General features: G+C 40.1%; 1 protein-coding gene across 1 annotated transcript in view; it reads right to left on the bottom strand.

Moving 5' to 3' along the window:
- cfap58 (cilia and flagella associated protein 58) overlaps nucleotides 1-27,167 on the bottom strand; it is a 113,154-nt gene that overhangs the window by 52,812 nt on the left and 33,175 nt on the right. The window contains exons 9-14 of the mRNA XM_008106607.2: nucleotides 26,152-26,343; nucleotides 18,996-19,157; nucleotides 14,922-15,068; nucleotides 4,931-5,071; nucleotides 4,123-4,346; nucleotides 1,673-1,784 (exon numbers count right to left, since the gene is read on the bottom strand). Coding sequence (XP_008104814.1) covers nucleotides 1,673-1,784; nucleotides 4,123-4,346; nucleotides 4,931-5,071; nucleotides 14,922-15,068; nucleotides 18,996-19,157; nucleotides 26,152-26,343 — 978 coding nt within the window. The remainder of the gene's footprint in view (nucleotides 1-1,672; nucleotides 1,785-4,122; nucleotides 4,347-4,930; nucleotides 5,072-14,921; nucleotides 15,069-18,995; nucleotides 19,158-26,151; nucleotides 26,344-27,167) is intronic.

Raw genomic sequence — 27,167 nt, forward strand, 5'->3', positions numbered from 1 at the left:
GGCCAAGGAGAGGCATAGAAACCTACCATAACCCCCTGGAATCCTTACAATATTGCAACCTATTTTGAGATTCAAATTATTATAGAGGCAGTCACTCAACATCAAGTGCTGTCTCTAAGTTCAGTACTATAGTCAATCCTCCACATTCAATGTGATTAGGAGCACAGGACTCCCATGAAAGTAGAAAAATCACAATGAAAGAAAACACTATTTATTACCTGGAAGAACACCTATAAAAAATCTTTAGGTCTTTTAGCATGACTCTGTGGTCAGATTCTGTTAAAAGGTAGCCAAAAAATTGCATTGGAAGACCTAGAGATTCCATTTTAATCAAATCGATACATGATCAAATCTGCAAAAGTCAAACTTGCAAATGTGGAGAATCGACTGTATGTATGTGTTTGTGTATATGTGTGTGTGTGTGTGTGTGTGTGTATACACACACACACACACACACACACACACACACACTATTTCCATCTAGGAGTAGATGGAAAGCATTCATTTACAAGAGACCCAATGTCCAAGTTTGGGGATAGGTGTTGCTTCACCTATGTCTACAGTTTCAGACTTACACAATTTATATAGAGTTTACATAATATCAGTGGTCACCTATAAGAAAAAAAATGAATCTTTTGTGCAATTGACCCATTGACAATTCTACTTTTTGTTCACAATGAATATAAGAGAACATGGAATACCTGAATTAACTTAATTTAGGCAATGGATTTCAACAAATGTGATTTTAATATATGGCTTACCATGTTCCATGGACTAAAAGCAGATCAAACAAATTATTTATTCTGTACAAGCAATTGCTAAGCATTTTAATCAAATCCTCTTGGCTCCAGATTTTTACCCAAAACAATTTTATAATATAATTTACTGTCCTACAGTCAATCTGCTTCCAAACAGGAAAAATCAAAATACTTTGTCGCTTAAAATGAAGCATCAAAATATCAGAATTGGCAGCCAAAACATTCAGCTGGACTTCTTTGTGAACTTGAACAATACCACTTTTGGCACTGCATGAATGAGAAGGCTTTATGCAAACAGAAATCTAAACTGACATGAAAATATGTACAGGTGCCATGTTTGCTCATACATTTGGCCCATATTTAATGGATTTTATGTATTTAAATTTCAGCATGACAGCTAAAGAAATCTATGTGCTTAACTGACAAAATACACAATTATATTTTAGTGTCTTCTCCTATCCCTCCACCAAAAAGTAAGTGAGCCAACCTGCTTAATGAACTATTCTTATCCATTTTCTGCATCCTTTCTAACCTATCCAACACTTCACATTAAACAATGGAAAGGTTATTTCTTTTCAAAGGTGGGATACCCTTTAAACTGTTAAATATTCCATCACTTTACCCAAGTTAATGAGCTATTACTCTTTTAATCATCAGACTATTTTATTTTCCCGGTTTTGATCAGTTCTCTTTTTATAATGCTTTCCCATCGTATATTATGGATGCAACAGAAAAATAACCTCAAATGCTTTGTGCATATAAAACCTGTCTGTCATTAATCACCACAAAATATGGTATGTAAATTTTAGCCTTTCTGCTCTTTTGATGTCAATCTGCATAACATTAAAAGTAAATATGCATTGTGCCACACTACTTATTTGCAAATCTCGGCTTTGAGGGATGTGACATGGTACCTCTAATTTCCTCCATCTGTGAACATTCATTGGGTTCTCTAGTTCTTCCTCCAAGGCTCTACAGCGAGTTCGTTCCTTCAGCAGTTCCTTCTGCATATGATATACTTCCTGCCTTCAAAAACAGAGCCACACAAACATCATGACTTTTGCAATCAAGCCAATTGTGCAATCACGGCATTGTGAGGCAATGCTGTTTTCACAAATCCCGTTTGCCAAAAGCATTGGTAAATCTTCAGTTAATTCAAGGCAGTTATACAGAGATATTTATAATATTCAAAGTATGAGAGGCCTTTTCAATTTATGTGATTAGAAACTGGAATTTTGGGACAAAAGCAAACATACAGGAAAAATTAGTTAAACTCACTGAAGGCTTAAGCATGCCTAAATCAGTGTTGTATTTAGCATGTGGATTATACCCACAACATTATATTGAAAAATATTTTTGAGCATGTTCAGAAGATACTATGTAAAATATTACCACTTGGTAGTCAATGAGGGCAAAATATAAATTAAATTGTCAACGTTTCATATTTTGCATATAATGCTACTTTATAAAAAGACAATTTCCATGGAACAAGATATATCTAAAAATATTTTCATGTATACCTAAAATTCAAATGTAACCTCTCCAAATGTGTTTTCTTACATGTAAATAAACAAACATGTTAACATACAATACAGAAGTCGTAGTAAATTTATTGATTAGCCCTTAAGCCATATCACAGTACCAAACTAAACAAAAAATACAGAAGAAAGTTCAATCTGGCTGTGTTTTCATACATGATTACAACACCAACACACTAAGTAATTATTAGAAGCAGTCAGAGCTGTATAAAACATATTATCTTCAAAAAAAACCTTTGATATCTGTTTAAATTTTAGTTGCATTTTCTGGTATTATAAAAACCGTATAATTAAAGTATTGCTTTGCAGAAAAGACAAAATATCAATTTCTGATGTGTGAAGCCATCCTTAGCTGGTAAAAGAAAATAATTAACAGCAGTACTAGTTAAAGCTACTTAGCACTGCAAATTGTTAATTTATTGCTACAGTCAACTGACATATATTAGTTTGAATTTAGACACAGAATATCTTCAAGTGCCATCCTATGGACCTTTTCTATGGAACAAATTCCACTGAATTCAACACAGTTTTGCCTGCTCTTTAGCTATTCAAATACCGTGTTTCCCCGAAAATAAGACAGTGTCTTATATTAATTTTTGCTCCCAAAGATGCTGTATTATCTTATTTTCAGGGGATGTCTTATTTTTCCATGAAGAAGAATTTACATTTATTGTTGAACAAAAAATAAATAAACATTATATACTGTACAGTAGTTGTCATAACTACCAGCATAACCAGACAAACTGAATCCTATGAAGGATTTCTTGTTACTACCAATATTTCCATTTACAACACTTTATGGTACGTAATTTACCGATCCTGCATGCTCTGGTGTTCTGTTCGGCGGGCATGCTTCCAAACACAAACTTTGCTAGGTCTTACTTTCGGGGAGGCCTTATATTTAGCAATTCAGCAAAACCTCTACTAGGTCTTATTTTCTGGGGATGTCTTATTTTAGGGGAAACAGGGTAGGTCCAATAAAACTGTGTTTTAACTATATTACCACTCTTATTTTTTAAGGATCAGGTCTCAGAAAAGTTACTTTTTTGCTACAACTCTCACAGTCCCCCAGTCAACCTGACTAGCTACTGAACCAAAGAAAGAACCAAGTCCTTTTTTTGTCAAACTAGCAGCAAGCCTCAAGAATGGTCCTTTTCCCCGCAAGCCTAGTTTTGTACAAGCCCACAGCGACTATGTAACTATATTTTTCCAAAAGAACGAAATATGTTTCACACATAGTTAAGTATTTTTCCTTTCTCTTTTAAAAGTACCAGCCCAAAGAGAAGGAATATAAATCCAGCAAGGCCGTGAAATTGTGCTCTGAGGTAAATACAATTTCCAGTGGAAATTTAAGCAAATCTTTCTACTCGATCTGCCACCTGATAAATCTGAAGGATAAAAAAACTGAGAACATATAATGGGTTGTTATAAATATGTCAGATGCTCTGTTTCTGCAATGAATTGCCTAATAAAAACAGCTCCATTAATGTAGGTGCTCCGAACCACTAGGTAGTTCATTGAACTGTGAACACCTTTCCCACAGCTGTCTATCAAGTATATGTTGCTAGTAACTCAAACAACAAGGTGAGATATGAAACTGTGGTAGTTTGTTACCAGCTGCTTTCCCTTAAAATAGTGTTCCTTTTTCCTCACTACGATTTAAGTCTAGTATGTGTATGAGGTCAGCTGAATAAAATCCTTCTCTGAAATAATTTGCATGTCAACACAATTACGTGTCATGCATGAAAACAAGTGCTCCCTGGGGTCCTCAAAGCAGTGTCGTGGCCACAGCCCTAAGCAAATGTGATTCACTAATGTCTTTCTACCTGAGTTCCTCCACATTAGCCACACTCTTGCCAAGTATTGCCTTCTCCCGACGAAGTTTTTTGATCTCCAACTTCAGCAATCGGATGTCTTCAACTCTTTGCCGGTACTGCATTTCTCCTTTATTCAGAATTGATTGCTGGATTTTGATCTTCTCATATAGAAGAGCCAATTCATCATTGCGGCGAACCAGTTGGCTCCCCAGGATGTCTCTTTCACTAATAACCTGGAAATGAAGCATACCAAGTCAAGACTCTATAGATGGGCTGAAAGTATCACTGTCAGAAAGCACAGGGGAGAAGTAACTTCATCAGTACAAAGTATGGCATCAATAAGGTTACATATCATCAATATATAAATATTCATCATCATCATCATCATAATTTTATTTTTGTATGCCGCCTCCATCTCCCCAACGGGGACTCGGAGCGGCTCACACAGGGGCAAGCCCAATAAAATCATGTAATATCATAAAATCAACAGTTAAGACATCAAAGAATACATTTAAAAAACAAATTAACAAGTCATGATTTAAAATAGACATAATTAAAATATTAAACAATCATCCGAGGCATTAAAAGGTCCAATATAGGATAACAGTCTGGGCGACAATCAAACTGATGAAGGGAGTGTCTATTACAGAATAGAATATACGTCAAATAGACACAACAAGCAGGGAAGATAAATCTGAATATCATCAATATTTTAGTTATCCACTAAAATAATTGGCATAATTATTTTTTATAATACATACTTTTAATGGTTTTTATCAAGTATTCCAGCTATATTTTATTAGACACTACTACCTACCTGGTCTAGCTCTTTCTTTTGCTTCATTCTCTCTGCATCAGCTTCAGAAATAATTTTCAAGAGTTTTCTTTCTTCCTCCTCTTGTTTTTCAATAAAATGCTTAGTTTCCAGAGCTTGTTGCCTCATTTTAAGCAGTTCTGTCTAAAAGAAATACAGCAAACAGGGAAAATCATTTTTCTCATGAGTTGATTTTCTTCACATCAGCTTTCTTCATTGTCTGGTTTTCACAACCACACATAGAAATTGGAAAGACAGTGACATGGGCAATCCAAACTTTTCTATTCAGTTATATATCTTGACATTTCAGGATTGTGTCTAGTTCCTTCATAGGTGCACTTCCAAGTTCTGCGGTCTCCATTCTGATAGTGATTGAGCCGAAACATGGGAGAAAATCAATTATTTTGGTGACTTCATCATCTACTTTAAAGTTATATCAGTGAGAAAAGTCCCTGTGATGATAGCTCAGTTTATAATACCCAAGGATTTCATAAGCTACGGGGGGGGGGGGGGGGGGAGTACAAGATTCAGATTTACCAAAACTGGATTGAAATGATGAATGTAAAAGATATCATTTGCAGATCTTTATATAAATGATACTGACTGAAATTTGCTGCTGGACAAGTACACAGATGATCTGGCTGTAAAGTATATGTTTCTTGGGAGGGGGTTGGACTGGATGACCCACGAGGTCTCTTCCAACTCTATGATTCTATAAAACAGAACTGGTCAAGATAATAAAAACATTGCTATCCACTTAACGGCATCACCTGTGCAGGGGATACACAGGGTATTCTTTGAGACAACCCCATACAATAAAGGTAGCAATTCAAGTCACCTTCATGCATGCTACATTTTTTCAAGAAGTACTTAGAACGTGGAAACTCTAGGGGGTCACCAATTAAAGCAGGAAGAAACAATTGCGGAATGCTGGGGCAAGAGAGTGTTAACCCCTAGGCCAGAGATCTTGAGGAGCTGCCAGGGCCGGCCGGAGATATTTTTTTATGTAAAGCGGGGGTGCTGAAAAGCGCCCCCGCCACCGGCGCCCTGGCCCCGCCCAGCGTGCCCTGGCCCCGCCTCCCACGCTGCGTGGGAGGCGGGGCCAGGGCGAATAGTGAGGGGGCGGGGCCAGAGTTGGCCCCGCCCCCCGTGCCCTGGCCCCGCCTCCCACGCAGCGTGGGAGGCGGGGCCAGGGCACGCTGGGCGGGGGGGCGGGGCCAGAGTTGGCCCCGCCTCCCACGCTACCCCCGCTCGCCCGTCTGGCCTTTTGTAGCAGGCCAGACTCAGTCTGGCCTGCTACACAAGGCCAGACGGGCGAGCGGGGGTAACGTGGGAGGCGGGGCCAGCTCTGACGCCGCTCCCCCCCCCCCCCGCCCAGCGTGCCTTGGCCCTGCCTCCCACGCAGCGTGGGAGGCGGGGCCAGGGCACGCTGGGCGGGGGGGCGGCGTCAGAGCTGGCCCCGCCTCCCACGTTACCCCCGCTCGCCCGTCTGGCCTTGTGTAGCAGGCCAGACTTAGCGGAGGTTCCTCCAGGCCGCAATCGCAGCCTGGAGAAACCTCCGCTGAGTCTGGCCTGCTACAAAAGGCCAGACGGGCGAGCGGGAGTAGCGTGGGAGGCGGGGCCAGCTCTGACGCCGCTCCCCCCCCCCGCCCAGCGTGCCTTGGCCCCGCCTCCCACGCTGCGTGGGAGGCAGGGCCAAGGCACGCTGGGCGGGGGGGGGGGGAGCGGCGTCAGAGCTGGCCCCGCCTCCCACGCTACTCCCGCTCGCCCGTCTGGCCTTTTCTAGCAGGCCAGACGGGCCAGGGCGCACTGGGCGGGAGGCGGGGCACCGTCAGGGCGGTGCCCCGCCTCCCGCCCAGCCTGACGGCGCCCCCCCGGGCCTGCGCCCGAGGCGGCGGCGTCAGCTGCCGCATGAGTGGGGCCGGCCCTGGGAGCTGCACTCCCACTGCAGCTGCTTTCACATACACAAAAATTAAAATATGTTATTATATTATCTTTAATGGACATGGGGGAATGTTACCATGTTTTGGGGACTTTCCAAGTGCACAGAGAGTATTTTGGTACAAGATTGATGGACACAGCAAGGGCAAAGACACTCTCTCTCTCTGTCCTCAATTTGCAAGCCTTTGATGATGGCGGGTCTGGGAGTAAGCCCTTTCCTGCTGATCTTAAAACACTGGTAGGTTCATATCATATTGATTATGTGGAAGTCCTTCAAACAACTTTGCCTGCATTATGGGTCAAAATCTTTTTGATTTGTTTACTGATCTGCTGCTTGGTTTTTCATGGATAAGCATCCACACTGATGAGTATCTAAGGATACAACTTAGGATGCAGTTAACAACTCTTTAACCTCTACGGCTCAGTACTATGGAATCTTAGGAGTGTCACTTTTACAAGGTCTTTAACCTTCTTTGCCAGAGTATTAGTGCCCTGCCAAGCTACAGCTTCCAAGATTCCACAGCATTGAACCAAGACAGTGGTGTTAAACTGCATCAATTCAACAGTGTAGATGCGCCCTTAGGCACTATTTCAGTGGTGATATATAAGTATTATTTTCAAATATCAACCCAGGCCATTACAGGAGCAAAATAAACACTTTGTCATGTTCTTATAATATCAATAACTTCGTTGAAAAAACAGGCAAATGTAAAAGCTCTTTCTGATGATGCCCTTAAAAGGTAGGGACAAATTCTTTTTAAAAGCAAGCCTCTGTTGGAACACAATGTTTTCCCAGGACACAGTATTCCTCTACGTCAAAGATATTTGATCTTGCTCTGGTACAATAGATTTTGAAAAGGACTTGATATCAATAAGCAGGTATGTCGCTTTCTCTCTTCAGATGAAGTGTTTTATCATACTAATAAAAAGTGTTCCACTACTAGTTTTTAAAGCAAAATGTTTATTTTTCCATATGTACAATATTTGTATCTTACCTACTTAATTTTTGAGGCTGATCAAATGCCATGAAATGAATAGCAACCAATGTTGCCTGGTATTAGCATGTACTCAACAGTGTGTTAAAATAACTTAAGTGTAAAAAAGTGTTCATTAGTTCAGTTGCACTGCAGAATCATGTATTATATCAAAATGCAATCACAGTACAAGCACAGTGTAACTTTAGATATTGGTTGAATCCACTAATAGAAACAATTTATCTGGTTCAAATGCATGGAAATTGATGCTGCTTCTCAATATAAAATATCCAGGCTTGCATAATGTATGTTTCCCAAAAAAAAAAGGCTCAATATAACTGGATTATTAAAATATTTGGAGAAAACCTGTGACCCTGTTCAGAAGATTTCACATCACTTTCTGTCCCTGTGATAATTGGATTTTGAAAAATTTGGCTTCTTGTGGAAACAAGGATTGATTACAAAGCTTCAGTGGAGACACCTTTTTCCCATAGTAACACTTTTAGAAGTGAATTTCCCTTCCTAGGGGTGAATTTCTCTAACTTCCTGTAACCTCACCCTTGTTAGTAAATATGAATTGTTTTGTAAGTCAGATGTTTGTAACTCTGGGGTTGCCTGTATCCTCATGTACAAGTCAAGGGCTTGTTTGGTAGCCAAAAATATGAATTTTGATATGACCTGTAGATAAGATGAAGATCATTCCATGGAGAGGGGAAAGCACCAATGCAGTCTCAGAAGTTCAGGCACCATTTTTTGTGTCCAGACATACAAAAAGACCAGAAGCAGCATTGTGGCAGAGAGAGTAGAGGGGGTTGGGTTTTCTTTTCGCTTCTCCTGTGACAGGTTATGCTCTCGTCTTTTGCCACTCTACACAGAAAAGGAGAAGGTTCTTTTTGGATAAGAGTTATATACAGTATTACTGACCTGTGGATAAATTAATCCAGGTTTTTTGCGGACTTTTTAGATTTATACATGAATATATATAGTAGTTCTTCAGTCAAGTGTGGTCAAGATGCCAATGAGCCCTGTGTAGAGAACCTAAAGGAAGTGATGGGGAAATGCATTTCTGGTGTTCAAGATGCTCAGGATTATGGGGGGCACAGATTAATATTGGAAAGCCAGCATATTAGTCATAGTCGCACAGGGATAGAAAGATCAATTTGGATTTTGGAAAAGATAATAAGTATTTCTACCCTCAAGTAATGCCCATTAAATGCAGTGGGACTTTTTTCCAGGCTAGGTGGGAATAAACTTCTAATCCGCCTTAATGAGAAGTAAGGCACATGGAGTCTTGCTGAAACTAACAATGCAATTCTAAATAGGGCTACCCAGAGATAGGTCTTTAGTTTTACATGCTTGTTTCTATAAGTCTGCTGAATTCTCAGTGTAGACCTGTGGCCTTAAAATAGGACTGATTTATCCACCCAAGTGTGGACAAGATTGCAATCCTCTCTGCATGCAGAAAGGACACTCCAGACTAGTGTGTTTGAAGAATAAAAAGTTACCCCAGCCTAATAATAAATTAAATTGAAAAACAGCATTTTGCTTGTTGTGAATTCTCAAAGGGATTACTTATTAAGCTTTAAACCAAAAAATGTTGTTTTTTATATAGAAACAGAATGAATTGAACCCCTGCTGTTAACTGCTTGATATGATACTCTGTCTGAATGGATAAGGCACTGTTTCAGCAAAAAAAAAATGTTGTGCACATTCAATTTTCCAATAAGGTGCCTGCCCCATTACTTCCTTTGCAAATGAATATTCTTACAACTGATGGGAGCATGTGTTGATTTCAGAGGTCAAAAAACAAAAATATCATGTGCTTTTCAAAAAGTAACAACTTTTCATCACATCCCTAATGGGAAACCACATATTTTTTGCCATTATATGATGAAGCAGGTAAAAGAACATAGCAATGATTCTGCTGACAAGTTTGTATTACAGGCTAGTTACAGCAGAAGGTTTTGCACAAAAAGGGAGGTTCTGAATCCCTTCTCCATAGCTGATATAACAACTCTGATACACATCAAGAACCAAAATTCATCACCTTTTTACAGAGCTCTATTGACATCTTGTCATAACATTAATGTGCTGACAATGGATGAAAACCTACAGAGTCACTGAAGAACAGCACAAAATTGACAAAAGGAAAGCAAAGCAAAAAGAGTCAAAGAGGAGATACCTCCCCCTCAAGTGAAAATAATAATGAGCTGCTATGGATGCAGTTTCTTTCTGTTTTTGCAGGAGAAAATTGGACTGAATTTAGAAAAGCTACATATCACTGAGCCAGTCTGGATGACATTCAGTGTCTTTAAATAAAAGAAATACTAAAAGTAATTTCCTGCTTTTCTTTTGACTTAACATAGATGAATAGCTTTCCTGAGCAAACAAACTCCCTATCTTTTTTTACTGTATTTTTTGTCTTTATTTATAAATAAAAAGGCAACTACAATCAGAAGTGTTGTACAGCATTTCAAAGGTTAACATTCTCTCTAGAATTTTCTAGGTCCTTCAGTGTGGCTTTACAGTTAACCTCCTCCATGTTGGAAAACATATCAATTTTAATACAGAACACCTCTCTATGCATCTCTAGGTCCTCCGATGGAATTCCTTGTTCATTTTCCAGTCGACACTGACCATAGGACCATGCTGGGGACATTCACAGAGAAAAGTTATCTCAAGTAAACATATATCAATGTATTCATTTGTGGTATTCACTTTCCAGGGGATCTGATGCCCCCAACTCCAGTGAATGAAATCATAACAGCCCCCTCCATCCTGTCTTTTAGGAAAAAACTTAAGACATGGTTATGGGACCAAGCATTCGAGCAGTAACTGTAGCAGTGCAATAATGAAACTGGTTTAAAGTGACTGACTAATGAACTGACCTTGGACTATGATTTTGAATTTGCGTGATTTTAATTGATGTTTTAATAACTAATGTTTTAATACTTGGTTTTAATTGTAACTATTATTTTTGGAATTGTGTGTTTGGCATTGAATGTTGTGAGGCTGCCCTGAGTCCCCTTCAGGGTGAGAATGGTGGGGTACAAGTATGGGAAATAAATACATAAATAGTCATCAAAACCAAATATAAACCTTTTCAGATCATGAATATATGTATGTATTATGAGGAACTTCCCTTATTTGTAATTTCAGAATCATAGATCTCTCATCTTCATCCTTCCTGCCTTCCCATCTCATGGCAAAAAGTAGCACCACCCTCTGAATGGTATCCCGGAGTTGTAGACTTAAGGCTTACACTACTATAGGTTTTCCAATTCAAGGAAGGGAGTGCAGCTGGAATATCAGCCAAAGCTAGTAACAGTACGTTGCCTTGGAGTCTAACTAAAACAGGCCTTTAAAAACAAAGTAGCAAAGCTTGTTGTTACCACTTCTCCCCCTTACAAGCCTGATGTTGTATTACATGTTCTGCTGAGCAACATGACAGCTAGTGGCATGTCAAACTCAAATAAGATGAGGAGGGACAAGGATGTGGCTAAGAGATGGTCATCCTTCCAATGTTACTGTGCATCACTATTTCAAAAACCTTAAACTGGTTTTCAACCATCATACTTCCCAAGATCCTGCATCTATCTTTCTCCAGCTGCGTATCACTTTCATATCAATTGCTGGGGGAACATGAGGGAAGCAAATCCCTCAGCACAAATTCTAGAATTTTCTTTCTACATAAACTTTTATACCAAAACATCTGAAATTGTCAATGTCTGTTAGGATCATCTAGCCATTTTCAGAATAATGATGCCCAAGGACTCTGGAGAATACTTGTCAGCAATTTGACAGCAGAGTCTTCTTCATCAGAGTTATTATACCTAGAAATTTCATCTAAATTAGCATATAAGAGAAAAGAATGTTCCATGATAGTCTCTGAGATCCACACATTCTTTCAATTCAGCTTGAGTTTGAAAATTAAGTGAAATAAGATTATTAGCTTCACATAAATGCAGCCAAAGCAGATAATTTTTCCAACAGCACTCATTGGGATTAAAGCCAGATCCTTTGACTAGTTCACATCTTGAAATGCAAGATAAGCAGAAATCTAATTAATGATAATTTTTCAACACTACATTTCCATTTTAGGAAAAGTTTGTTTACTGCTCCTAAGGGTGCATTTACACTGGTTACTAAATCTGTGGCCATATGCACCCTGCTGAACTCACTGCAGTGCTAGGTTGGTGCCCACATTGTCTAGCTGTGCTGAAACTGCATTAGTCCCACTGGATCATGATCTCATATTGCATTTTGGTAGCCATGCTCTCAGCCGGTCACAGAGCTCCATGTGAGTTCCTGGCTGTTGCCCCGTTCTGACTGTTATCCTCCCTCCTTTGGCCAATATGTCAGTTGTGTCTCTCCCTAGAACTGGAAGATCTAAAGATAGTAGTGAACATGCTGGTAACCTCAAGGCTGGACTTCTGCAATATGCTTTACATTGAGCTACCTCTGTACAAAGTTTAGAAACTCCAATTCACTCAAAACACGGCAGCCAGACTACTTACAGGAACATCTAGGAGTAAACATATTACACCTATACTAAAATCACTCAACTAGTTGCCAATTAGTTTCTGGGCAAAGTACAAAGTGTTCATTATTAGATTTAAAGCCCTACATGGTTTGGTTTCAGATTGGCTTCAGGATCGCCTTCTCCCATATAATCTACCCTTTAGGATACTGAGATCGTCTGGGGGGCAACTACTCCAGCCAGCCAGAACCCGACTGGAAACTGTCAGCCAGAAGATCTTTTCATCGATCGCTCTTGGACTGCAGGATGACCTTCCGGAAGAGATTCAACAGCTAAACGAGCTGTCAGAATCAGGGCCGGCCGGAGATATTTTTTGAGGTGAAGCGGGGGTGCTGAAAAGCGCCCCCGCCACCGGCGCCCTGGCCCCGCCCAGCGTGCCCTGGCCCCGCCTCCCACGCTGCGTGGGAGGCGGGGCCAGGGCGAATAGTGAGGGGGACGGGGCCAGAGTTGGCCCCGCCCCCCCGCCCAGCGTGCACTGGCCCCGCCTCCCACGCAACGTGGGAGGCGGGGCCAGGGCACGCTGGGCGGGGGGGCGGGGCCAGAGCTGGCCCCGCCTCCCACGCTACCCCCGCTCGCCCGTCTGGCCATTTCTAGCAGGCCAGAGTTAAGCGGAGGTTCCTCCAGGCCGCGATTGCGGCCTGGAGGAACCTCCGCTTGACTCTGGCCTGCTAGAAATGGCCAGACGGGCGAGCGGGGGTAGCGTGGGAGGCGGGGCCAGCTCTGACGCCGCTCCCCCCCCCGCCCAGCGTGCCTTGGCCCTGCCTCCCACGCAACGTGGGAGGCGGGGCCAGGGCACGCTGGGCGGGGGGCGGGGCCAGAGCTGGCCCCGCCTCCCACGCTACCCCCGCTCGCCCGTCTGGCCATTTCTAGCAGGCCAGAGTTAAGCGGAGGTTCCTCCAGGCCGCGATTGCGGCCTGGAGGAACCTCCGCTTGACTCTGGCCTGCTAGAAATGGCCAGACGGGCGAGCGGGGGTATCGTGGGAGGCGGGGCCAGCTCTGACGCCGCTCCCCCCCCCGCCCAGCGTGCCCTGGACCCGCCTCCCACGCAGCGTGGGAGGCGGGGCCAAGGCACGCTGGGCGGGGGGGGGGAGCGGCGTCAGAGCTGGCCCCGCCTCCCACGATACCCCCGCTCGCCCGTCTGGCCTTTCCTAGCAGGCCAGAAAGCAGCGGAGGTCCCTCCAGGCCGCGATTGCGGCCTGGAGGGACCTCCGCTGCTTTCTGGCCTGCTAGGAAAGGCCAGACGGGCGAGCGGGAGTAGCGTGAAAGCGGGGCCAGCTCTGGCGCCACCCCCCCGCCCAGCGTGCCCTGGCCCCGCCTCCCACGCAGCGTGGGAGGCGGGGCCAGGGCACGCTGGGCGGGGGGGGGGGGGAGCGGCGTCAGAGCTGGCTCCGCCTCCGCTACTCCCGCTCGCCCGTCTGGCCTTTCCTAGCAGGCCAGACTGCAGCGGAGGTCCCTGTAGGCCGCGATTGCGGCCTGCAGGGACCTCCGCTGCATTCTGGCCAGCTAGAAAAGGCCAGACGGGCCAGGGCGCACTGGGCGGGAGGCGGGGCACCGTCAGGGCGGTGCCCCGCCTCCCGCCCAGCCTGACGGCGCCCCCCCGGGCCTGCGCCCGAGGCGGCGGCGTCAGGTGCCTCCATAGTGGGGCCAGCCCTGGTCAGAATTCTCTTCCAGCAGAACTACCCAATCAATTTTAATCTATGAATTTTAAATTTACATTTTATTAGTGTTTGGCATTTTAAGGTTTGTTCCATGTCTTTTACTGTATGTATTTTAAGCCTTATGCTTTATCTGTGTATTTACTATGTTGTAGCCTGATTCGAGCCATGAGGAGAGACGAGTAATAACTGAAGATTTCATGAGCCTGTTGCATTTCAAGTAGGAGACACTAGATTGTGAAGAACATTAGAAAAACAGATTGTACATGTCTGTTCCGCATTCACTCACATTATCTTTTCTTATTCATAACACCAACTATATAGTGCTCCTTAATTCTGTGCTTAATTGTAACATGTTCTTACCAAAGCACCACCATAGATATGCTCACCACTACCATTAGCAGGGTCAAGACATCTCACTTCCAAAAACACTTTTTAATTCTAAATATATTACAAACTTTGGCCTGTAACAGGAGTGGAAAAGCGGCGAAAACAGTAATCTGGTTTTATCCCCAAAACAAAAACCACAGCAATTGAGATTAACCTGTAGCACAGAAGAAGGGGAAGCCTCTGTCAAGCACTGGGTCATCCAGCACCAACACCACTGGCTAATATCCAAGAGGGGAGGACTTTTTCTATCCAGGCACCAGAACTGGAGACTCTGGAACTGGAACTGTTGTCATTAATATTGAAGGGCTGTTCCATTTCCCTTCAGGAACTGCCTGCAAAAAGTAGAAGTTCCTTGTGGCTAATAGAAAAGATTTATTGATAAGGACACACAGCTGCAGACAATCAAGAAGTTCAACAAATTCAAGCACTCAACACGATTCATTTAGCCCTGAGATATCTTGGTACAGTATTCCTTTATTAATGGAATGCCTTACCTTTAAGGCTTCTTTTTCTTTTTCTATCCGTTGATGGTCCAGGTGCACTTTCACAAGAGCTGCTTCTTTAGCAGAGATCTCTTCTTTCAACTGGTCTACCTGATGTGTCATAATCTTCAGTTTTTTCCTCATTTCATTGATCTCATCCTACCAGGAAAGAATGAAGTACATGGTGGGTAAAGGTACTGATGTAAGCAGTGGTACATAAAACTCAACTATTTTTTCACCATGACCATGGCTTCACTAAACCCCAGAACTCATTAATGGGGAATATGATCAATGTGCAAACCTTTTCCTTAAAAGCACTGATTATAAGTGATACATTTCCATTCACTGTCACCCTTGCTAAATTGCTTTCCTGCTATTAGGCCAATGCACAGTAGACTAGCTCTCAGAAAGGTTTGTTCAGGAGTCTGATCTTCCTTAATATTCGTTTATGGAGCACACAAATGTCTCTTCATTGAACAAGAGTGAAAGTCATGGTGCTGGTCAGTTTCTGTATATTTCTTGAATACTATTGGGGAACACCTGTGTAACTAAGCACACCTATGGCAAATTACAACCAAGTGTGTAAATCAGTATATACAATTTGTGGGAAATAGACACATGCATCTATGCTTTCCCAGTCTTTTATATTGCCTGTGAAATCTCAATTATTAGTCCAATTCCACAAAAAGCAGGAATCCAGGGCACAAACCTATCATGCTAGCATCTATACTTTCTATCTATTCTGTAAAATTTGTTTCTTCCACTGCTAACAGGAGATAAAAAGCAACTGAGATGAAATAGTTATTATTACCCTTGAGATGCTTACATTTTTGGAAGCTTGGAGTCAGAGTTATGAAATACTATTATCATTTCCCTACACTTCATCAATGTGGAAGTGATTGCTATCAAAAATAATGTACTGGGCTGGAATCCAACTGGTTTTCCCAGATATCCAAGTACACCAAGACCAACAAGATATTAGGAATAACGAAACCAGAAAATGGTAGGTAGCTATGGCAGAACTACAGTGTCACTAAACTTGTCCCTCAATAGCATTTAGAGCAGTGGTTCTCAACCTGTGGGTCCCCAGATGTTTTGGCCTTCAACTCTCAGAAATCCTAACAGCTGGTAAACTGGCTGGGATTTCTGGGAGTTGTAGGCCAAAACACCTGGGAACTCATAGGTTGAGAACCACTGATTTAGAGTCAGGCTTTTCTTCCAGAGTACCTCCTACTTTGTAATTCTATTAGAAGCCCAAGATATGGGAAAAGCATAATTTCTTGCTGCTTAAGAATCATACAGAAAATGCTGAAATAGAAAATCTAAATCAAGCAGCAAGATTGAATGATGAGTATGCAGTCATCAGATGGATGTTCACTTGTCATGCTGCTGTCTAAGACATGGGAACACTTCAAGGGGAAATTCTAAATTGTATTCAAGTAGTATCAGAGTACAGTACAGCTATAAATTAGATCTTTGTTTTTCACTTACATACATCACACACAAAGAAGACCTTTGAAACTAGAGATTGATCTGCTGATATATATACAATAACTCACACCAACAGAAAAAAGAGAAAACTGAGTGTAAGCCTTCTTGAATAAATAAATACTGCGGAAAGAATATCTTCTAAAAAAGATATGTTCTGAAATATACTTCTTTGAAGGCAGAGGCATGAGTTTTGCAAATGTTCTGAAATATACTAATTTGAAGGCAGAGGTATGAGTTTTACAAAGACTGAGGTTACACTCAATTACATTAACAAGCAACAGTTTCCAGAACCTAAATACTTCAAAAATATGAAACACCTTAGCAAATACTGTAACGCAGCCACCTTATCAAACAATTTTACTGTTTCTTATCAAATATTTTTTTTTACTGTTTCTGAGCTTATGATACCTTAGAGATCAAAAAAGCATATATAGGGCTGGACAATAGGGAACCTGCCCTTTTTAAGTAATATAAAATGCCTTTCTAGAGCTTTGTTCTCTCAAACAATCCTGCGTAAAGTTAATTTACATTCCAAAAAGAGTGACATTCATTTTCAGCATAGTTTTCAGACAATTTTTCATTCCCATGGCTAGCTAGCCTGTTATTGGACTATGGCTGTTTTAATGCTATAATATAGCTTTAACTCCAAATGACTTCTCACACTCTTTACCCTTGCAAGTAATTTAAAATGTAAACAAAACAATCCACTATAATGCACATCAATGAAGACAAAGGGCCACATACTCTACGTAACCTCACAAGGTCAATTCATTTACACATAACATCTTAACATGTACAATATCTTGATAATAGTATTAGGTTTGGCAACACTACTCAGGCTTAAACTCAGAATTAATAAACGGCTGCAAACGTCCCATGAAATTATAACTGGAATACTATAATGAGACTTCAATACTGTTTGCAGGCTGCTGTTAATGCTCATTTTGGTAAATGGACTGGTGTTAGGTGTTATTATTTTTATTATTATTATTTTTATTTGACGCCCCATTGTGTGTCCCAATACTTCATGGAGCTGATGTGTATATGTTATAGGGCTTTTTCTGAAGTAACACCCCAAATGTGGAAATCCTTGCCAAGAGAAGATAGGATGAATTCATCTCTTTTGAGCTTCTGCTGAACACCTAAATGGTGCTATTCTGTGGGGCTTTTGTGTTTGAAATCACTGATTATTTTGATTTTTAAAATACTTCTAAGGATCATTATTAGTTTTTAAAAGTTCTTAAGAAGTATTTTAATTTGTTTTCATAGCTTTGTCTCCATATGGTCAGCCTTCCGCATTTGCTGGAGTTGGGGGCACAATAATTGCAAATTAAAAATCTCTAAGTTCTTCATCATGACTCTATGGTCAACTTACACCAAAAGGACCTAGGTCATCCTCTTGTAGAACTTGATCATAAAATTGCACTGGAGGACTAGAGATTCCTATAGATCAGTGGTTCTCAACCTGTGGGTCCCCAGATGCTTTGACCTTCAACTCCCAGAAATCCTAACAGCTGGTAAACTGGCTGGAATTTCTGGGAGTTGTAGGCCAAAACACCTGGGGACTCACAGGTTGAGAACCACTGCTACAGAGAGCATTTCAATCAAATCCTCAAATAATCAAACCTGCAAAAGTCAAACCACAAATGTGGAGGGCCAACTGTACTGTTTTAAATGTTTTTAACTGTTGTACATTTAATCCTATGGTCCCTTGATGGGCTGGGATACAATATATAAATGCTTCTAAAATAATTTCTATCATAATGTCAGGAAGGCAAGATTAAAATAGTGACATCATGCATTATTATGTTAATTCATTGCTTCACATTTACCCCTACCTAGTGATATGATAATCACTCCTCTCCCCAAGTGATAGACACTCAACTGGGTGCATTTTTGTGCTACAAATCTATATCAAATTTGGATAAGTAGTCCTTTTGAACTAATTTTATGAATTTGAGAAATCAAGCCTGTTTCTATATTTCACACAGTGAATTTTGCCCTACTTATATCACAATCTCCTAAAACTAAACAAAAAAATGTAATGTGTTGCTTAGTATTAATTTAATATTTGTATTTATACTCAGTTCAAACACAATTGAAATCACAGTTGATCCTTAATTCTTTGATTGCCTTTAGCTCCCTGTTTTATTGCACCTGTTTTGGCTTGAAATGTTTCGAGGTTTTAAGGTTATTGTACAGAAATGTGCTGAAATTAAATATTTTCACATAAACATGGATTTCCGGTGTACATTTTTAGGCAATCTTTGGAGGATGTCGAATACAGCCAGTGCTTTTCTAAAACGACAATCACTTGAGACTCATCATTTCATTGATTTGCTCCCTCTTTTCTCTCTGCCTTTCAAATACATACTTGGAAGATACTATCCTCTGAAAGCATTCTAGAATAGTGCCTTTTTGCACACATATCCTGTTAATATCTATGACACCTGCAGGCTGCTGAGAGAACAAAAAAGCTATAAACAACTTGATGCCATTGGCCTTCATTATCTTTCCATTCCATGTATTATGTGGGAATGGCTGGTTGAAACAAAATGGGAAAACAAATTTAAGAACAGAATTGCTTTATAGTACCTGGGCTTCAATCAGATTTTTACTATAGAGGTTTCTGTCTGATCTCACGGCTTCGTAGAGATTTTGCTGTTGTTTTAATTTTGTTTCAGACTCTGCTATCTTCTTTTTGTAATCAAAGATCTGCATTTCCCGCACTTTGATGTCTTCCATGTGATGGAGGACCTGTCAGAGAAAACATAATATCAGTAACAATGAGTCTTCAATGGTGACTGGCAATGATCTAAAACACAGAGTCTATGCACAGAAGTACTGGAAGGTACAATTGTCTTTCCAACCAATTAAAGTATATATCCTTATACTAACATTCCTGTCCTACAACAAGCTTCAGAGATTGTAATCTGATAAATTTGGGAGGAAGAATCCATAACACTTTCTCCACATATTACTTCCTTACTGAAAATAAACCTTGTTCCAGCTGTCATGACCCAACATAGAAACACTTTGCCCCTGCAGACATAAAATCAAATAGAAAAGTCAAATATACAAATACAGATTATGTTAACAAGCTCAATTCCAGTCAATTTTGCAATTCTCAAAAACAATGAATTATGCATGTATATGTTATTTATTTATGGGAACCGAGGTTATTTGAACTCTGTATATGGCAAAACTGAAACTTATTGCTGAATAATTATAATAAGTATAAATCAATACAGTGCCTTAGTAACACTTATTGTTTCTCAAAGTGTGGGATAGCTGTCTTAAGAAGCCTCAATTAATTTCAATGAGAAAACAGAAAAATATATTTAAAAGAATAAAATATAGTATCAGTGTGGGTTATGTTATATTCTTTATAACTGGAGAATTCTTCCAAGAGACCGCTGCATTTTAATTTCAAATGCAAAGAATTCCCATGATCCGAGCAACTGTGCTTTCCCTGTACCCCTTTGTCACTATGCTTTATCAAAACTGTCAACAACTATCCTATTGTACTGCACACTTCATTGCAAGGATAAAAGCAATCAAGGTTACCTGCTTAATCATGTCACCATTCACTCTTTTGGCTTTTTTTAAAGGAAAATAAGTGTGCTCATCTGATAAAGAAAAATTAGAACCAAAGAGCACAGCAAAAAAACATAATCCTAGGAATCCTGAATCTATGTTAATAAATCTTCAAAGGAAGAGAAATCATTAATGTTCAGAACACCCGCCTATGACAGCAGAGCTTGCATTTAGCACAGCCAGTCCCAGTAAAAGAAGATAAGCCTTATGTTGTACACTTGGTATGCTTGAGAGTAAAAGCTGAATTATCAGGATTTTCTGACCAGCATCAGAAACAAAGAATGTCTAAATATGAAAATTTAATTTCAGTAGTGGTGACAGTATCCCAACCTCATTTGGTGCTGACTGCAGTGTTGCCTAAAAATTGCCTACACATTAAAATAAAAGCAGAAACTCAGTTTACTATGCAACTCCCACCTTCTTCCTTTCCCCATTAAAAACAAGTTGCCAATAGTAATAAAGTGAGACCAAAATCGATAACATGTATTCACATCTGAAGTCTAGTTCAGATTATATGAATAGGAGTAAAACCAGAAAACAGATTATTCAGCTTGTTACAATGCAATTTTGAACAAAAATACAATAAATGACTTGACTATGGTTGGTATTTAGGAGATACGGGGAGTGCGGGGAGAAAGAAAATTAACTTACAGAACATTGCAAATGTATTCCTACTTGCCATTTGTGGTTCTGAGTCTGCCTGTGTTTTTACAAGAATTTTAAGTGGAAACAACACTTATTCCTGTGTCTAAGCTGTCAAATGGAACTGGATAAATGCATGAGAACTATTTATAAAGGATTTCAATCCAGAGTCTCAAGGGAGATGGTGCAAAGGCAGGTTTACAGTTGAGCGTTTTTTTAAAAAATCAAAATCAAGAGGTTTCCATAACTTTATAATAGATGATGAAGACAATGAAAAACTTCAAGATATACCACATGTTGACTCAGCCATTATCAGAATGGAGACTACAGTGAAGAAATCAGAAGACAAGGGTTTGGAAGGGCAGCTATGAAGGAATTAGCTAAGATCCTGAAGTGTAAGGATATAATACTGAATACTAAGTTTTGCATTCATAATAATAAACTTAAAAATAAACTTTATTTTTATATCCCGCCCCATCTCCCCGAAGGGACTCGGGGCGGCTCACAACAGGGACAAGCCCGAAAACAACAACACAAGACATTTGACCAAAAACATTCATGTGGAATTGCTGTTTTGTGTAGTTTCATTCGTGTCGTCTCATTTTTGTATTCGTGTCCTAACTAAAATGGGCCACCTATACGACACAAATTTTCGTCTAGCTAACAAAAAACACGAAAAATTTTGTGCCGTTGGAGGCTCATCTTCCCCCCTCGGTTTTTGGGCTAGAGGAGTGAAAATCACAACATACTGAGGGCATTTTGATCCCTTTTAGCCCACCAACTTTTAAAATGTTTGGATCTTCCCCAGAGTACTATTGTTATTAATAATATTACCCTGTTTCCCCGAAAATAAGACATCCCCGAAAAATAAGACCTAGCAGAAGTTTTGCTGAATTGCTAAATATAAGGCCTCCCCCGAAAGTAAGACCTAGCAAAGTTTTTGTTTGGAAGCATGCCCGGTGCCTGTCAATCAGAACACCAGAGCATACAGAATTGGTAAATGTACATACCAGTTGTACATGGAAATAATGGTAGTAACAAGAAATTCTTGACAGGAGTCTGGTTTGATCATGTTGGTTTGTGATGACAACTACTGTACAGTATATAATAAATGTTCATTTTTTTGTTCAACAATAAATGTGAATTCTTCATAGAAAAATAAGACATCCCCTGAAAACAAGACCTAGCACATATTTGGGAGCAAAAATTAATATAAGACACTGTCTTATTTTCGGGGAAACACGGTATTACATTAACCCCCATTTCCACAGATCAGATCTAACGTGGAGGCATTTTCCTCTCCCAGGCTCAGGTTAGATTCTCAGAAACGAAAGGAAAACGGAAGCAAGCAAGATGACTGTGCGGCTTTCATTTTCGTGTCACCTCTCATTTCCTACGAAAATGTCATCATTCATTTTGTGTAGAGGAACCGTCAAAACAAAACGACAGCACGAAGGAAACGAAGGAAAAAATTTCGTGCACATCTCTACTGAATACTAAAGTAAGGATGGCCCATGTCATTGTATTTCCCACTTCTTATGTATTGTTGCAAAAGCTGCAAAATGAAAAACACTGATATGAAGAAAATAAGAGAGGTGGTGCTGGAGAACTGCTCTTCAGACACTATGGACTCTTTAAAAATATGGGTCTAAACTCTCCCTAGAGGTCAAGGTGACTTAAATTAAGCTGTCCTACTTTGGTCATATCATGAGAAGATATGAGTCACTAGACACACAGTAATGCTTTGCAAACAGGAAAAGAGGAAGATCAAATTCCATATGGCTAGATTCAATGAAGAAATTGATCTTTCTGAGCTTGTAAGACCTGAGTAGAGCGGTTGGGGATACAGTGACTTGGAGATCTGTCATTTACAGAATTGTAATAATTCAAAATTGGTATGAAGGCAGTTATCAACAACAACAAAGACAAAGTAAAAAAAATTAATTAAGAGTTGCAGGAATACTTCTAGCATTGCATTCAATGTCTGATTTAAAAGGTGTAGATGAAATATGGCACCATACATATTGCCAAATGCATGATGGAAAGGAATTTTTCAGACTAATGGGAAAGGAAGATTTCTAAAGTACAAATTCCAATGAAATGCAGAAAGTGGAAGATGCTATTTTAATGTATAAAACAATTAACAGATAACAAAGAATGTTATATCCTGCATTTTCTAAACAAAAACACAAACAAGAAACATTCAAAAAAGTAATCGTCCACCAACTTTGAAAGTGTTCTATTTCACTCTATTACATCACCTCATCTCTATCCCAGCTCAATCTATTCCATGTGTATATCAGATGAAAAGGTGCAGAGGAAGTACAGATTGTAGAAGCTGTTGGACAGGAAACGTCATGTGTCCGTACTTTCATCTCTTTTGCCTAAGGCACTGCTACTTTAAGTGGTGACATAATGAACAAGAGCTGATCCATAGGGCATTAGCTACTGATCCATGGGTAGTTTCCAGAATATAAATCACATACAATCATAATACGGTACTGTCTTCATTACACTGAAAAGAACTTGCTAGTCCAGCTCATCTGACAGTTGGCAGAATTTTTATTTAAATAATAGAGACCTGGAGTAATAGTGCATCCTCAGTTGATACACAGCAGATTGGGAATGCCATAAAGTATTAATTAGACTTCATTACTTAGAAGGAAGAAAGCAATATTTTAGTTTGTTATGCTTCTAAGACCAGTCCTACCATGTGTTGGTGTGATTTCTGCATTTATATTAAGATGCAATTTTAAGATAATTTGTTTGACCGCACTGAAAGGAAACACTTAACAGAGTTAGTTTTAAAACTATCTTTTCATAAAACCAAATATGTGTCTTAAAACTATATTTATACATATATAACTTTTTATTTCTCAGATGTAACTCTACAGAGATAAGTGTTGTAAAATGGGGCTAACATATCAACAATTCTTTCCCTGCTTACTCAACAAATCAAGCCTTTTATGACAATGTTAACCCCTCTCTCCCAAATCGCTCCCTACCACAATGATAAATGTACTGCTGAAGATAAAGGTTAACCACCGTAGGCATATACAAGCGTACACACAACAAAAGCAAATCTCACTTAAATGGGACATTACTGTAAACAAGTTATATATGTTGTCATACATCAAATCAACTGATTTCCATTATGCCTGATGAAGCCACTAACACTAAACATAAATGAAGGCAAAAATGATGAGTAAAAGCAGACTAAAGGCCAGAATGCCAGTCAGTGATGAAGTTTTATGAAGAACACTTCATCAGGTTTTCAAGGAACTAGTGGAGCATTTTATAGGTCAAGCAAGAAAAAAAAATCTACCTGCAAAGAGTGAATGCACAAAACAGACAGGAGGCAACATCTATCTCTGCAGACCTTCATGTACCCTATACTGCAGATCAGCTGCACCAAAGCTTTGAAACCCCTTTCCAAAGTTTATCAGGAAGGTATCTTGTTTGTGATACGCTTTTTTAAAATGTTACATTTTAATGCTTTCAAAGGAGTATTCTAATTGAATGTACTTTTTGGGGTTTTTTTTAAAAAAAGTTTGGACTTCAAATGGTTTTAACTAGTCTGTTTTAAGTTATGTTGCTCTGAATCCCACTTGGGAGAATAGCAGGATATAAATTAGATAAATAAATAATACTTTTGTAGTTGCAGCATGTTAATCTTCTGCCACTGTTACATTGCTTTAGTGGTTTTGTTATAAAGTGTAAAGGATGCTTTACACTGTTAATTTATGGAAGACTTGTTTTTGGCTGGCTTGAACTCTTAGAAGGAAAGGTAGGACACAATGATCTATCATCAAACAAATAAATCATTTTGTACACCACAAAACAACCGTTTTGGGAGAGGTATGCGAATTTGTCAAAGTATAAATCTCAGAATTTGAAGCAGGTACTGCCTTATATATGTTTGAGCATTGTTTTAAGCTGAGGTTTTTCTGAAAACTAACTGCAGATACTCGAATATGTCCTAAAATGAAATCTTTCAGAAGCAGCAAACAAGCAGGGGACTAGACATAACTCATAGGAGCAGTTTTAAGTCACACATATGTTGGATAGCTGCAGTTCTGGATTTAGGACAAATGAGGCCTTGTGCTTGTTAAGTTATAAGGCTCCTTACTTGGGCCCTGAAGGAGGTTGGCCCGGTGCCTACACTGCCTCCTTTGTGGCATACTCCCATAGATTATCAACTCTAGCATTATGTCTGGAATCACTCCCAAACAGAACACCTTCAAACTTAAAATTGCACCACATAAGCAAAATCCATCAATTTTTGGCAGGAAGTTGGACCTAACCAACAGGACCCTGTGCTTAAGTACACCTAAGCACAAAGGTGAATCAGGATGGTGGTTTCTATGTCAGTTGGTTTGTAGATCCAACCTCAGTTTCAGTTTGAATGTGAAAGAAATCGACTCCACTCAGTAGGCCAAACATGAGGCACTTGTTCGGGCACAAAGGGCAAGAGATTTCTCTGAAGAAAGTGGCAAAGGCACAGGATGTTAGGCAACTCAAGAAAGCAAGGCACAAAAAATGTGATGGCAGACCAGTTGCCACTGGGCTATGGTTGTGTTGGGCCCTGCAGGGCAGGGGGATGCCCCCGCAGGCGCTGCTAATTTGTATTTTTTGGGCTGCAATGGTTCAGGGTTGACGGCAGGAGAGGGTTCCCCTCCCCTTTTGTGGTGTGTGGTATGGGCCCTGGATCCAGTTTGTGTACCTCCCCGCTTTATTGGTGAGGAGGGAGTGTCCTCATGGTGTAGGGGTGCGGCAGTACCGGTGTCCCAGGTTGGAACCAGTCGGCTCACTGCCAGGGACCCCTACCGTTGTGAAGTGGCATCGGTCAGCATCGGGCTGTCCGGTTCTTGATCCAGGACCCATGCATGGCTGCCAACCCTGTTTCTCACTGTAACCAATAAACAAATTGTGGCCTTTGGTTATCCCAAACCTATTGTATCTGTCTTTCTTTGTGGGTTTCTGGTGGGGGGAGGTTGGTCGCCATTGTCCACTGAACTCCTTAAACTTTGGATCCTGACTCGACGGGGTCCTCTTAGCTCAATGTTAGGATCACAAAAACTTGGCAACAGTAAAAGGTTACAGAATCTACCCATTTACACAAATCTATTAGCAACAACATGCAGTGTTTACAGTGGACTCTGCAGAAAAAATCTTGAGCTGTAGTCCACAAAACGGAAAATCAGCCTGTTTAGCAAGCCTTGCAAATGCTGATTTATTATCAGCGAATGTTTTATTTTTATATCTATTTTTATACCTATGTACCTGGGATCACACAAACATTTCTTAGGCAGAAAGGGGTCATGAGTGGAAAAGTTTAATAATCTCTTCCGCAGATAACTTCTTTACAACTCAAGACTGAAACCCACAGCAGATTCACTACCCTACCAAAATGATAACTAGAAATCCATCCCAAAATATCAAGACCTGAAAAGGGACATCTTGTCGGCTCTGAAAGACAAAAGTACTGTCTCTTCAACAAGTTCTCCCTTACCTTCTGTGTGAGATCACTAGCTTCATTGATATAGCGGTCTCTTTCCTTCTCCATCTGAAAAATAATCTTCCTCTGTTTAAAAGCCTCATCCTTATAATTCTGAATTTCTTCTTCTAGGTTCTTTTTTGACTGTTCATGGAGCTTAACAAGGTTCATCTGCTTCTGAGTGACACTAGCAGCCTTGAGCAAGTTCTACAAAAAGAAGATTTTGATTAGTACTCTTGTAAAATGAGTTAACTGTATATGGGAAACCTGTGTCCATTTTGACAAATGAAAAGCAGCCATGGGAGGCTACAGATAGAAACAGAAGAGCAGCGGAGGAGAAGGGGTGCTTTATTCTTTTGCCTCTGGCTGCTTTTCCACTCAAAATCTTCCCAGCTGCTTTTCTATTAAATCCCATATACCCATCTCAGTCCTCCACTCTCAACTACAGCTTCTTACAGCTATAGTTATGAAAGGAGCCTACACATAGAGAAATCCTGAGAGATTATGTAATACTTGACTCTCACTTCATCCAGTAGAAATTCTCTAAAGATGGGGGAATGATAACAGATTGATATACAGTTAGATGTCTGAGTACTCCTTGAGTAGATCAACAAGAATGTCTGACTTTCAGGAGTTTAACGATAGGAAAAACAAAATAATTCCAGTATTCATTTCTGGAAATAAAAATAAATTTCAGAATTGTGCGATCTTTAATTCTAGTGCACATCTTTTCTGCAAATGTCTGCTTGGTGGATCTTAAGAAGTCTACCAATCTTTTTGCCACAAACAGTGATCTGCAAATAACAGAAGTAGTTACCATCTGTGAAACAGCTGTGTTGCCACTTTCATTTGGCATTTACATTTTAAGATTATGTAAATATTCAGAACTCGCCTTACAGTGCAAGATCCCAGGATGCTTACAACAAAATTAAAAAATTCTGCCTTTTAACCAAGAACAATTTAAGCATATTAAACTACTAAAAGGTTAAAAAAGTTAAACAGTTTAAAACCATGTATGTCTACCAGATCCT

Source organism: Anolis carolinensis, chromosome 3 (assembly GCF_035594765.1).
Source record: "Anolis carolinensis isolate JA03-04 chromosome 3, rAnoCar3.1.pri, whole genome shotgun sequence".
Lineage (NCBI taxonomy): Eukaryota > Metazoa > Chordata > Lepidosauria > Squamata > Dactyloidae > Anolis > Anolis carolinensis.